The sequence below is a fragment of the Oryzias melastigma genome, linkage group LG4, assembly GCF_002922805.2.
Source record: "Oryzias melastigma strain HK-1 linkage group LG4, ASM292280v2, whole genome shotgun sequence".
NCBI lineage: Eukaryota > Metazoa > Chordata > Actinopteri > Beloniformes > Adrianichthyidae > Oryzias > Oryzias melastigma.
In genome coordinates, this window is record NC_050515.1 from 16,101,946 (window position 1) to 16,116,895 (window position 14,950).

A 14,950-nucleotide genomic window follows, 5' to 3' on the forward strand; every position below is an offset into this window, starting at 1 on the left:
TACTCACCGTACTGGAGAGTCTCTGAATAATCTCACAAATCTAATCTCTCAACATCATCCATGTCTTCCCTGCATAGTATATTAGATAGATTCAATCCTTCCATGTAGCGATGACTGGAATTTTTTTTAGTATTTCCTCCCAGACGGAAGTGTCAAGTTTATGAGCACATTTCTGGAAAAAGAAGCCAACACAGAGGCAGAGGACGTGAATTTGCTGCGCAAATCACATTCCCCTTAAACACCATTAGGAAAAAGCTTCCAGTGATGGTTTGCTGTCTCCTCTGACTTGTGGTTTGTGCTATTAGCTAATGAAATGCAGCTTTTTTTCAGGTTTCTGTGTGCGCGTTTTTTTCTATAGTGCTTACTGCTGTAAAAACATTCCTTAGTACTCCATCCACAGTAAATTATCTGTTTATAAAATGTAAGATTCAGCATTTTAATGTCTAAATATGGAGACATTTTGTGAATGCTGGGATGCCAGACTCCATATAGCAATACCTGTTGTTATTTTAACATCATAACTATGTGTTTGTCTAGACTAAACATGGAAAAAGGGTCGGTATAATTCACACTATTTCATTTCCAGTATGCCTCATGCTAAATATACAAGCTATACCTTATAATGACCCTCAAACCATCAGTAATTGCACGTTACAAACCTTTTCTTCAAGGTTGCATACCTTGAACTATTTCTGAGCCTCTTGGATTTTTTTTTTTTTTTCACCAAACAGGGATTTTAAATTATGGAGTAGCAACTGCTGTATTGCCATCTTATCTGTAGTCTGGACAGCATCATTATACATACTGTCATTTGTCATAATGACAAAAATAAATCTGAATATAATGCAGATTTATTGGATCTCAAGGAAAGAGTTTAAAACAAAATAAAAGCATTTATTTTCATTTTTCTTTCACAGCAAACTAAATCCTAAATATTATCTGAAAGCTGCAAGTTCACTTTACTATTGAAGAAATTCTCAGCTTTCAATTAACATTCCTCTTTCAACACAACGTGTTTTTTTTCCTCCACATATCTCAGGGTCACTGGGGCATGAGAACCACCTCCACTCAGATGGTCAGGGTCAGTACCTGCATTACTTTATGCTAATTCAGCACTCTCTCTTATCTGTATCCATGGAAATACCTGCAGATTAACTATAATTTCTAAAGAACAACCGCATGTATTTCTTTATTTTTGTTTAACTTTGATGTACAAAAAAAAGGCAGAAATACAAAGTGAGTTTGTAGAAGACCAAAGGGTCTAAAGGTGGAATCTGATCTTTTCTGACAGGAGAAGGCTCATGTGATCAGGCAGAGAAGCTTAACCCCCAAGGCCGCATCACACCCTATTTCAGCCCACTGCTTTAAATTAAAGGAGTTGAGCTGATTTTTGCTGCGTTAGATGTATCAACAGAGGGGAGGATTTAGCCAGAGAGTAAATGAAAATCATTTCTGTTTCGTTTAATGAAGATGGGAAATCTTTATTTTCATTTCATGTCCTGCTTCTCTCGCATTTAAAGAAAACAACTAATACTTTTCTCCCTGCTGTCTGGATTCAAATAAAACAATTTTGCTTCACATCCTTGTGAATAATTGAGGTGCTGCCTGTATGGGCACTCACTTGACAAGCCAATTAAATGTATAAATTGAGTGTTTTGTGGGGTTTCTTTCATAGCTCTCAAGGTGGGAGTTTGCTCGCTTGTGCAAAGGGAGACTTTATCATTCTGAAAAGTTGGTTCAGAAGGAAGATAAGGAAAAGGAGCCATTAGTCTGGGCAGTTAGCCTATTTAAAGGCAGTTAATTATTTACCTCATTTACATTACAGAGCCAAGAGGCTGCACCATTAGACTGCCTTCTGTTATTGAGCCAGTCTGCGATATCTTGGGGGGTGTTATTTGTTAGAGCAACATAAATAGGTACCTTTTCCCTGATTGCACGCTGCTTCATAGAGGCAGTTTTTGATCCAGCTCGACCCGGTCACAGCTGGTCTCAGGAGACCCCGTGGCAGCAAAGTACAAGCTTGATTTTTTAAGTTTTAGACTGATGCATGGTGGGAGTTCACTGCAGGGCACTTCTTATCCCTGCAGGCAAATGCACTGACACTAGCGTGATGCAGGCAGCATAAGCCAACACTATGCAAATGTTTGCATAGGGGGTCACACATCAAATTTTGTTTCCCTCAGAACTATTTGTACTTGTGGACATCTTTACACAACTGTATTCACACTGTCTGTGGTTGAGTTCTTCTGTTTTACTTTGTGTTTTTTCCGTCGTAGTGCAAACGCCAGTGATCCATCATGGCGAAAAGGCTGATAGTTTTATCAACTGCACTTTTCTTCTGCATCATCTGGCAGCATGACAGCACTTTCCCACCCTTTCACCCTCCGCTTCAGTTTTTTTTTCTTTATCTGCAGAAAAGGGTCAGTAGCTTTTACAGAAACAAAAATGACAGGAGGTGAGAGGAGCTCCATCGCAGGTGAGAAGCAAATTGCTCCCTGTTGTAGGAATTGCCTTCTTCAAACTTTTCCCAAATGTTCTTATCTTGTTTCCCTTTTTCCTACCTATAAATAATTAGCTTTCTTCATCACAGATTGCTGGGTTTTGCCTTGCAAATGCATATTTTTTTAGTTTTGTGGGTTTAAATAAATGTGGTTGTAGAACGTGTGCATACAACAAAAATGGAGATTATTGGTGATTTCTGGTGATAGAAATTTCCCACTTTGCATTGAGTGCTTACGCTGCAGGATTGCGTCATATGATGGCAGTGGATAATAAAACCAAATGTGAAAATCTTTAAGCAGTTCTATTTATTTTTTTTGGGGAATGATTTCTATTATTTTTAAGGCACAGTTGAAGGGTTGTGATCAGTCTTAAATTGTAAAATGTTGTAATCGTAATATGTGTGCATGTACAAACTTATAGTTCAGTTGTTGTGTTAAGACATTAAATCCAAACATTGTGTTTCTTTTGTTTAAACACCTCATAAACTGCATATCTGTTTCCTTAATCCAAGGAATTGATCATAGAACTTTGTCAACTAAAAGCTACATTTTCAGTTAAGTTTAATTTATCATACACAATTTCAAAAAAACTCTTTAAAGACATTTTTTAATATAATGCTATTTTTCTTTTTCCTTTGTTGTTCTATTTTTCTATTTTTTATTTTGAATCTGGAGTTTAGCTTATATTTAAGCATCACTAAATATTTTTGCAAAATTGTCATAGATTGAGGATTTTTAAGCAATTTTACTACAAATTCTTCAGAAATTTAGGTCAACTTCAGCGCTCTTTTATAGTTCTTTAACAAAATTTCCAGTCTTTTACCAAATTTGACATTTTGCAAATAGCTTTTGCATTTTCAGAAAATCCCTTCAGCAATTTAAGTAAATTGCGTTCACCATTTTCAGCAAAAACTTCAGCGTCTTCAGCGACTACTTTCAGCAAAAAGTATTCACACTAGCATTATCCCTAATACTTAAACTTTTCTAGTTGTTTTTGTAATTAGGACAAGTTAATGAGAGGATTTATGCTAATATTCAGTTGCATGCAGATGTAGGTTGACATAATTGGTTTACATCTGATGAGCAAGACACAACTGTCTGTTTATGATTACTTAAACTGAATTTGTCTTTTTTTAAAAACAATTAATGCATATTTTTGATTTAGAGATGATGGAAATTTTCCGATCAACTTGGTTTCGTCTCGATGCCAGATAAAGAATAAATACTAGCGAACCAATCGATATTGCTGTACTGACTTCTATTCAATTATAAATGTATGTTTTGTTCACAAAAGTAAGACAGTTAAGAGACGAATCACAGAGCAACCTTGGGATGCTTGTTAACTTGACACAAAATCGCTGTTTTTTTTTTTTTTCTATCAAAAACCTTGTAGTGGAAAAAATAAAAGTTGAAAATGCAATTAAACGGTCTGGCAACTAGATATTACATATCTGTGGGGTTGTTACTCTGGGCTGACATTTGTAATCTGAAGGTGAAATTACAGTGTGCTTTCAATAAGTGCGGTGGCATTCAGGTGTGACTGTCCCTGTTTTCCCCAACGAGTAAATGATCAATCAAACTCTGATCCTAAAGGCTCATTTCATCAGAGCGTCTGAGGAACCCCAGAAAATTAATGCGTAATCCTGATGGAGTCGGGTGGAGTTAATAAACCATCTCAGCCAGTAAAGGACAGACAGAAAGTGTGAAAAATGATTGAAGTTATAGAACATTATTCCTATTTTTTTCCACAAAAAAAAATTAAAAATCTACTAAGTTAACTCATTAAAAAAAGGTGAAAAGAAAAACAGATGCATTTTGCAATTGTATGCTAATTTAGTTTCTTCCTAGCTGTTCAGAAAAATGTCACAGATTGTGGTAATAAAAAATAACCGTTCCACTCCACTCTCGTCTTTTTAGAGGTTTCACGTGAAACATCCGGATGCTTCAGCAAAACCTTCTGCTCTCCGGTTTTTATTGAAAGCAGCTTCCACAATATTACTTTATTAGTGTTGTGTTAAATAAAGATAAATCGTTGAAATTTTAATTCCAATAATTTCACTAGAAAATTAAAGATCCTAGATGTCAACTCTTTGTGAACTTTAATCTCCGGAAATACCCATAATGCTCCATTGTGGGATCAACCAGATGGAGGTGGATATGGGCTCAAATGAATAATAGATGATGTGTCACTTCCTTCTTCACTAATGAGACCGAGCAGCTGCTTCTCATATTGAAATACCAGGACTGAAGTCTGCGTTGGGATGCTTTCTTCAAAAGCAGGGAGATCCAGCACTGAATGGAGATAAGCAAACTGTGGTTAGGAAGACGTTGGTGAAAGAGTTATCTGGTCTAAAGCAGAAGTAGGACAGCTCAAATCAACACCCCACCAGATAAACTGAAAGGTTTTTCACCCAAAAACTTTCCATCAATAACAAAACTTACTGTATGTAGGAGAGATATACAGATCCCAGATCAGATTATATGTTATCTACTCTGGATTTGCAGAGGAGTTTCTCGTCATCTCCACTCCCATAACAGAACATTCTAGTCACTCTGGCCCTGTGGGATAATTTTGACGATGTTTAATGAAGCATGTAGACAGAGACTCCCTTTCTGTTTTTCCTCTGCAGATTTGGGAACCAGATGCTATTTGGCACAAAGGGAACAATCCCAGTTGAATACAGACAGTCGGGATGACCTGATCACGCTGGCTCAAGTGTAAAAAAACTGCCTGCTGCATGACCTAGTTGTATACAAAATGAGATGTATTAAAGGCAATTTAGCTCACATGATGTATTCTTGTCGGACACTGTTGCCTACAGTATACAGAGATATTCTCAGACAGGAGAGGAATGGGAGGAGTTGTTCATGAATAGCTCTTGTAGAGTAGAGATTGATCTCTTCCTGCAGAACACACGCACTGATCAGATAATGTCTCCCAGTTCTGTCTTTACGGTCTGGATAATAACAACGCCTGTCATTTGACTGGGTTCAGTAATCATAAACATTCCTATTCCCAGTTGCTGAATTTTCCTCATTTTCCTTTTTTATCTTTCATGTGTCATTATACAAAACAACTCTCCACACCTGCAGCTTTGAGCCATTTGAACCAGCAGCAGCATCCCTTGTTCATGCTTGAAATAAGGGATTATCTCCAATTGCTACAGTAAACTGTGACAGCCTTGGTTTTGGGCTGAATCATGAAACGGTTATTTAAGCAAACGGGGCTTCTGAGGATAAAGACGGGAGGGAAGGAGGCTCCAGTTGTTAACCCAACACCATTGAAATGCTCTATGAGTATGTTATTGATAAAGAATTGTACAACATAAAACACGTGAAGTGTGACTCATTGAAAATAGCCTGTACTGCCGTTTTCTGCCAAATGGCCCGGCAGTCTGTTTATGTTCCTTCCTTGTGAGCACAGTTTGAAATTTCATTAACTCTGTTGACTAAGAAAAGATTTATGAGTCAGAAAATGACTCAAAAGGCCTCTAATTAAACCAAACTCACATTTTCTAAAAACCAAATGAACTAGTAACCGGTTTTTCGATGAGAGAAAAAAAGAATGGAACAGTTTGCTTTGCTTAAGTGAATGAAACATAGAAATAAAGTTCACACCTTGGTTGGTTTGGTTTGTTTTCACACTGCGCTTTCAAGAGAAGACAAAGACACCGGAAAATGTTAGTGTCACAACTGTTCCCAGTTTGGGGGTACTGTTATATGAAATAATAACTAACCAGGAAGCTAACCCTATTGACCATTTCATACCCAAAGGGTACTTTTTCTTCCAATTTAGTTTGTGTGGTGTTGTTGTATTTTTTTTAATCAAAATGCACATCATCGTTATCGTTTACCTCCAGTCCGTCTGCATTTATACTGAGTTGTGTCGCGCTGCTGTTGCTTAGAGTTTCCTTTTTTGGTTTACAGGTGTGTTTTTGCACCTTTTAAACTAAGCAGACTTTAAAGAAAACAGCCTGATGTGAACAAACCATTTCAATTGTGAAAATGTCCTTGAGCCTCGTTACCACTGAGCATGCCCAGTTAATAAAGTCTGACTGACTGACATTCTTATCCCTTACTCTTTTGTCTCACCTAATGTGCTTCTGTGTTCCTAAAATAAAAAAAAAAGTGTCCTTTTTTTCGAATAAACCTCAAAGTTTGCCTTAAATGCCTTAAATGTCCCCCAAAAAGGTCTTCTTTGTACTTGTTTGCTGCTACAGTCGATGTTCAACAGGTGCGCCGCTTGGTGTCTTTCATCTTTTCCTCTGTTGTTTGTCTGCATGCGGCTTGAATTTGTTTGCGGATTGTTAACATATTAGGCTTGACAGCCCTGCTTACTTTCTCAGGCTAACACAAGAGTACACAGAGAGCTGGTTTCATGTCATGAAGGTGATAACAACATTACACCCTCATGTAGTGACTGGGTTTACCCTTATCGGCAGCTGCGTTATTTCCCTAACAAGGACTAATTTTTAGACCTACACCTCCAGCCCGAGCACAATAAATTACATCAACACAAAATTCCCACATTCAATATTTAATTTACAGAATCTTGAGAAATAGGAAGAAATTGATAAATAGTGTCACTTCCAACTCTGCCTTTTGGTTTTTCTTTACCTTATCTCACGCTGGCCGACCTCTTGTCCTTCGCCTGGTCTTTCCAGACTTATTTCCTGCCGGTCTGTGTTTTGTCCAACCATGTCAGAATATCAGATTAATTCAATCTCCAGCGCACAGGCACTCCAACGTAATGACCCATGACATTCAATTAATGCTTTGGAGACTTAGTTCAGCAGTATTTAATGTTTTTTGATGCATATTCCCTAAGTAGGTGTATAGTTTGTCAAAGATAAAAACTTCATTGAAATCATTTTAAATGGATACTTGGATTTTTTTTACTACTTCTCTACAAACCTGAAGCTGTCAGTCTGAGCCTGTTTACTATGCAGTCATTCTGACTTCCGGGCAACACATTACTGATGCCGCGGCCTCTCGCCCAGCTGTCACACTTATTAGATTGGTGCTGACAGATTGCGGCGTGTCCTTTAGGAGGTTATTATGTGCTTGTGTGAATCATGGTTTTACTCTCGTGTTCAAACACAATGAGCTGAGTCAAAACATGCATATTTACCCTCACGTAGAACAGTCAAGAGCACCCAAACAAGAGCTTAGAAAGACAGTGACCGACCGGAGTGGTGCAGCCTGCAGCTAACGCTTTCAGTTTGGATTAGCACGCCCTGCATGAGCTGCTGTCTCATAGTCATTAGAACTTTGGCTCAGCAGGAATTATGCTTTGACAACAACAAAAGCTTCCAAAATGTAATTAATAACTAACCTAAGTGATCTAATAGCTACTCTTTATCTTTCCTATTACCTTGCTGTAGCTCACCTAAGCCTTTTTTAGCCACCTTAATAGAATTAATGCTAACTAACACTGGATTATTAAAAGAGCCAATACCTATTCATAGATACATTTACACAATGTTGTTTTTTTTACTTCTTGTCTTTATACGGTTGCTTCTGCCTCCTGTTTTGCAGCCCCACCTATGGTTGGAATTAGAATGCAAGGCAGCCTTCTCCTCTTTGTGCGAGGTGTGCCAAACTTATCCCTTATTATGCACGAGGATGTGATTGAGTAAAGAAAGGAAAGTTCCAGGCAATCCAAAAGCAGTATCTCCCAAAGGAATGGGCTACTTTCTTAGGTGCGGAATTGATGCTTCTTTCAGACCTCTCTCGCACAGAATGCGGTAAAAATACACCATAAGGGCATGAATGCTTCAAAAAACATATAATGGAAGTGGAGCGCCTCATTGAAGAAATCACTGACAGTTTAAGGAGATTATCCTGACTTCATTTATCCGGACGGCATCATTCTTCTATCCATCCGATTCTGTGCTGTCATGACTGTCGATGACATTTCAATTTCTGTCTCATTCACCTTGTGGATGTCCATTCATTCTCTCTTCCTCTGTGTCTTTTTTTAGCTCGTGGCTGTCCCTTGTCCCTTTTCTCAGCTGTAACTCTCTGGCTCCTGTTAGTAATGATCTAATTAAGGAAGGTTTTGCTGCCTGCCCACTGTGTATCATTGCCACCAGGGTCTGCCTGTACTTTACTCAGCAATTACTTACAGCATTCTTTTGCTCCCATATCGCCTAATTAATCCTCAAAGAAGGCACGCTGATCATAGTTGCATTAAGTATCCCGAGGAGTCAGGGATGCCTGTGCTCTCCTCACTCCTGGGACCCAGGGAGAGAAAATGGATTTGGGAGTGGTTGCCATGGAAACGATCACTGAGTGTCATATCGTGTCGGTTAATTTGTGTGCGTATGTTCGTGTGCTCATCTGTGGCAGAGACAACAACTCTGCTCCGGGTCACCCGTTTATTTCATTGTTAGGGCTCAATCCATGAAGGCGGGACAGGGGCCAATAGAACTTGTCACATTTCCTGTTAAGGTCCCAGAGTGGGCCGACTGTCACTGTGATTGATTACACATCCTGCTCGTGCAACGCTTGCCTTGCAGTCTGTACCCTCCCGACACCGCACACCACACGACTGTCTTCATGGCAAGGACTCACTTCAAGCCACTGGAAATAATCCTAGCAGCATGGAGCTCGAACACACGTCTCAGAATGTAGACCCAATTTCACACTTCAAATAGGTTAGAGCTTCCAACATGGATACAAATTCAGGTGACTTTTAGGGAGGCAGCCAGATGAGTTCAAACATTTTCAGATGCTAAAATCATCAAATCTGCTAAAAAAAAAAAAAAAATTGTGTATCAAAAGTATGTTATTTTTTCAAATCAGATTTAGTGTGGAAGTGCATTTTTTTCATTCTTTATCAAGACATCAAAGAATTAATTTCAAAGTAAAACCGCCTACTATAAGACTTTGTATCCTGATAAGACTTTTATCTTCTTTGAGTGTAAAAGTGATCTTGAAATGGAGAAGGAAGTGATAAATGACAGTGAAAATACCACCAAACAAAGAATAAACAATAAAATATAAAATATGCTTCAATGTTTTGAGTCTCCTTGAAGATGAGGGAAATCCATCACAGAAACTAAAGGCTGCTTTGAAACAAAAAAAAATCTTTCATATATTTTTTTCTTTTATTGACATACTTCATGCTCTGTGGTGAATCTGTTTTTAAAATATGACACTTAATTTGCACCTCTGAAACTGCATCAGCTTCAGTATTTTTAAACTGCAGCTTCAGGTTTTTTCAGTGAAACAAAGTTTCTATGGAAATATTGAAAGCAATGCCTTTCTATTTGCTAAATATTATATATTTAAGTTTAGAAGCTTAAGTGTTCATTGGTTAAAAGATGGACAAATTGTTGAACATTTTCTATTAGTTTGGAAATCATTTTTGAAAACTTTTAGCTTCTTCCGCTTTATTTTTTCTTTTCTACATAATTCACTCTTTAAAATCTTAATTACATTATTTTTGTTTTTTATTATTCCAGATTGCCCGCTTCTACTGCAGTAAAAACAAAATCGATGACTGAGAACTCTGCCTCTCATGATGGACAAGACAGGTGGTAAGTATTTCACGACATGTGCAACACCTCTACTTAAAGCCTGTGTCACAAATTACTGTATAACGAGAAACAAATACATGACTTGATTATTATGAACGTGACTGAAGGGCTTATTTCTCTGTAAATTAACAATCGTTGCTCTCTCTTTAGACACTACAAGTGCAGCATAAATATATCCATGTGATGTGACTTTACATAACAAAGGAGCATGTGCACAACACAATCCTGTCTTTGTAAATGGATCGTGTTTGTTGTACAAACAGTAGGTTGTACAATCAGAAATTTACAGGTTTGTGTAACTTGATTTTTTTCACAGCTAATGGGATTCAGACCAGTGCCAAAGAGGGTGGTGTTCAGAGGAAGCAGCTGCCATACTCAGTGGAGACTCCCTATGGCTTCCACCTGGACCTTGACTTCCTCAAGTATGTGGACGATATTGAAAAAGGCAACACCATCAAAAGAGTGCACATCCACCGCAGAATAAAAGGCCCCGCTAAATTCAGTACTTTGCCAAGAAACTTTAGCCTCCCTGGCCATGGTGTTAGACCTACCCTGAAGGAAAAGGATAGTGCATGGCCTGGGACATCCACTTTGGGACCAAAACCTAAATCTCGGGTAACAGAGGTCCAACAGATCTTTGACTTTAGGGGAGGTGAAGGAGGAACGTCTAGTTTTAGAGGACCAACTAGTCAAGGAACTGGATTTGTGTCTGGAAAGCCCAGAGAAGAAATGGGTGCTGGTACACAAGGTGTTGAAGACAATACAGTAAGTCAAAGTCGGCCAAATCTTCTTAGAGCATCGAGCATGCCCATCACCCTCCAACAGCGCAAAGGTTCTGATTCAAGCAGCCCTGACTGCACAACGGGAACACCTGAAAATGGATCAACAGAGAACATGTTCCGTCCTTCACCGGACATCACAGAAAGACGGTGCCTCCCACAAGATCGAGCCGGTCTTCACCAGCAGATTACTGTGGCACTAAAACGAGTCCGAGAACTAGAGGAGCAGGTCAAAACCATCCCTGAACTAAAAGCTCAGATCTGCTCATTGAGAGAAGAGAGGGAAAAACTTTTGAATCAACTGAAAGTCCAGACCCAAATGCCTGTTTCTGCTTCATCCTCTGCAGCAGCCAAAAGCCAAGATGCTGCCACAGCCATCCATGTTAAAGGACCTTCAGTGGATAAAGACCTGTCTCTTTTGACTCAAGACTCTGGGGGTTCAGAGGTGGCCAAAACTGTATTTGAAGAAAAAGTCACAGAACAAGATGATGTAGCAACAGCTAAAGAGTTATCTCAGGAGACTGCCAGAGCGCAGAGACTAACAGAACCGTCTGAAAAATTAGACAAACAAAAAGAGACATTCGAGCATGCAGAGCAGAAGCTGCCTCAGGGCATTCAAGGACAGATGATGAAATCATCTGAGGTCAACATTAAAGAAAATGAGACTCGCAATACTAAAGAAAGCAATACAGCAAAGGAGATAAGAGTTGAGGACTGGGATGGAGCACAGACGTTGCAGGAAAAGTTAATGACACTGGAGGCAAAACTTACTCAGGCAAGCCAAGAACTAGAGAGAACTAACAATCTTCTGAAGCAACAAATACAAGAGAACAAAGCAAAAGAGGAGAGAATTTTACAACTAAGCGAAGGAATGAGAGTAGAAATTTGTACCACACAAGCACACGAGCAGACGAGGAGAAGAAGCATTGACATGGGGACGGTTACAGAGAGAATAGATTGCACTAACCAGGAAACAGAGACAGAATTACCTTCTACAATAGATCAAGGGACTGACACCGATAGAATCTCAGTGGAAGTTTGCGTACCCAAGCCCAGAACCGGGAGCATAGATCAAGGAATGGTGACTACAAAAGTTGACACACACGACCAGACGACAGAGATGGAGGCAGAAATTATGTCAGTGATTCCACCTCGCCCCAGAGCCAACAGCATGGAACGGGGCACTATAACAGAGAGCATCATCACTCAGGATCAGATGACTGAGACGCCTGTAGCTGAGAGGGTAAACCAAGTCACAGAAACAGAGGGAGAAACGGTGACCGACCATCCACAGAGGCCGAGAGCCAGCAGTGTAAATCAAGGGACAGAGACAGAAAGAGTGGGTACTGTCGACAGGGTGACAGAAACAGAGATAGCACAGAGGGCTGACCAGCAAACTGAGACACAGACTGAGAGAAGATTGGACAATAACCCGGCCAGAAGTGCAGAGGCACAGAGTGAAGATGGAGGTGCTGTGGACAGTGAAAGACCAGAAGACAAAAGAACAAATCAAGCAACTGCAGTGGAATCTAAAAGTGTGGTTGCAGAGGTTACCGTAGAGAGTTCAATTGCAGAAAGTACACTTGTGCAAACCGCAGTTATAGAGGCCTTTAGTCGTACAGAAGAGACTCCTAGTCCTAGTCCCGTTTCTACGACAGCAAGTACTCTTGCAGAAGTCAGCCCAGTACATGATGACTCCATAGCAAAGCAAAGTTCACAGATTACAGATAAAGAGGAACCAGTAAAAATAGTTGATGTAAGTCCATCAGCCAAGAACAAGGTGAAGACTGAAGATGTCTCAGCACCATCAGATAGCTCAGTAGTAACAGCAGTGGTTCCTGTTAGACCACAAAGAGGGCGGAAACCCTCAACAGAACAGGCACACCCATCTATTCAAAGTCAGGCAGGATCTATGGGCTCTCAAACAGAATCAAACAAAGCGCAAGCACAGCAGATCCAAACTAAAACCCAGCCCCAGGTTCGGGCCGTGGTTCAGGAAAAGACTCAATCCCCTATGACGTCCTCTGGACCGCCTAAAAAAGATCAAGTCCCATCAGTATCTCAGGTTGAAGCTCAGAGTCCCACAGTGAAACTGAGTGAAGAGTCTAAAGTGAAGTTGCCTAAAGCACAATCCAAAACGGATGCTCAGAAATCTTCATCAGGTCCGAGTGAAGTTCAAGCTAGGCCCAAATCCATTCAAACCCAATCTCAGTCTCAAGCATCTGCATCCCGTCGGGACTCAAAAGAGATGAAAGCACCACAGAAGGGTGTGTCACAGCCTTCGAGTCGTTCTTCTGTGGATACTAAAACCCACCCAACTCGACGAGTGTCTGATGCTCAGTCTCAGGGGACACGTAGATCTTCCAGTGAAAGCCAGCCGCCTCACAAAGGTGTGGGAGAGACACAATCCTTGCGAAGAAGCTCCAATGAGGCGGCTCCGCGTCGGGGCTCGAGTGAAGCTCAGGCCTTACGTAGAGAATCTGGTGACGCCCAGGCTGCTCGCAGGGGTTCTAGTGATTCCCCAACGTCTCCTGCAGCCTTGGGCCAAGTTGTAACTCGCCTAACTGGGCTTCTTGGAGAGCAATGGGCACAACTGGGGAGCAGTTCTGGAACTCAACAGATGGCCAGCCAGCAGGAGGTCCCCGTTGCACAGAAACAGACAGTGGGCAAAAAGGTTGAAGCAGGAAAGGGAACTGCAGCCAAGCCGGCAGGAAAATCAGCTCCAGCAGCAACAGCAGCAGCAGCGACAACAGGGAAGCCAGCAGGGAAACCTGGTCCTTCTAAAATGAGCTCTATTCAGAGTCAACTGGTGAGCTCCCTTAGTGTTCTGTCTGCCTTCTACTCCCCAAGCCAGAAAGGAGCTGCTGCCAGCAAACAGCAAGAACAAGGTAAGCATGCTGCTCATTTATGTATCTGAGCATCTGAAAGCTGTTTACCTAATAGCTACAATGAGCCGAATCCATCCCTCTCACTTACCGACATGATCCCTTCATGAGCGCCATAGTTGTATTAGCCATAACAATTAATTAAAGCACATCATGTGTAATCTCCTACCTCAAAGGACCCTTATTATTAATGGGTACACAGAGTATCATTTACCTCCCTTGAAGGCTGACAGGAGCAGCTGAATGCTGTCAGATTGCCTTGACATATTTCCCTTTCTGCGTCATGTTTAGGTGGAGCTTTTATCTCTTCGTGTGAGCACATTTCTCAATTGATATCAGACACAAGCATGATCAAACTTACAATGAGGTGGAGCATGTACAACACGCTGGCTTCAAATGCAACAGGAAATAATGTAAAATCATGTTCTGGTCGGCGGTAATTCCTCTCACTCAATTGATTGGAGGCAATAGACGTGAAGTAGGAATAAGGATATAAAGCTACAGCCTATCCAAGGTTTCTGAGATATGGCAATGGTTGGTGCAATGAAAAAAAGCAAATGCTACAAAGCGGCGGTTAAATTGCAGGGTCTAGTGGCCTCTCAGAGCGCTAATCTTGTTCCACACATTATACACAAACACACAATCATACAGGTGGACGTGCTTATCTTGCTCACGGTGGCATTGCAAGCACAGGCTCTGAGACGCACATCAAACACATGAATCCTCTCTTCCCTCCCTTGATGCTCCAACACTCAGCTTCTGTCCAGGAGCTCAGAAACTCTCTCACACGTTCAGTGTGTTCAAAGTTCATGTTTAGTTCAGTGGTGTGAACATGAGTGCTCTTAAGTGGGGAGCAGATCCCCTGGATTTGTTGTTTCTTCAGATCTTCTTCATTTGTCCATCGTTACCATCTATGTGTAAGCATCCATAAATTGTCCGAACAATGTTTCTATAACTAAGGGTGATTGCTACAAATTCTCTAAATTGGTGATTTTTACAAATGATCCTAATTAAAATTACAGGCCAGATTTATAACACAATCCCGTCTGTCTTCTGTAAGATACTCAATCTGGAAGCATTTTTCTTCTTGGTGGTCTTTTGGATCGTCCTTTATTTTTATTTTTTTTACTCCTGGTTATTTTGGCTCCAAGCCACTTTCTTGTACTTGCATAAAACATCATAGATCCTCTGCACTATGTCTTCTGTCAGCCATTACACTTTACACATCCATACTGGGCCGA

The 14,950-nt window shown here is 40.5% G+C and overlaps 1 protein-coding gene across 3 annotated transcripts in view; it reads left to right on the forward strand.

The window, feature by feature from the left end:
- Nucleotides 1-14,950, forward strand: part of kank4 (KN motif and ankyrin repeat domains 4) — a 72,694-nt gene that overhangs the window by 42,769 nt on the left and 14,975 nt on the right. For 2 of the 3 annotated variants that reach the window (XM_024278365.2, XM_036211570.1), the window contains 2 exons: nucleotides 9,971-10,045; nucleotides 10,362-13,712. In XM_024278365.2, the coding sequence (XP_024134133.1) occupies nucleotides 10,027-10,045; nucleotides 10,362-13,712 (3,370 nt within the window). In that variant the 5' untranslated portion in view covers nucleotides 9,971-10,026. Of the gene's footprint in view, nucleotides 1-9,970; nucleotides 10,046-10,361; nucleotides 13,713-14,950 lie in introns of those variants that run through there. The other variant, XM_036211571.1, reaches the window with a different exon arrangement.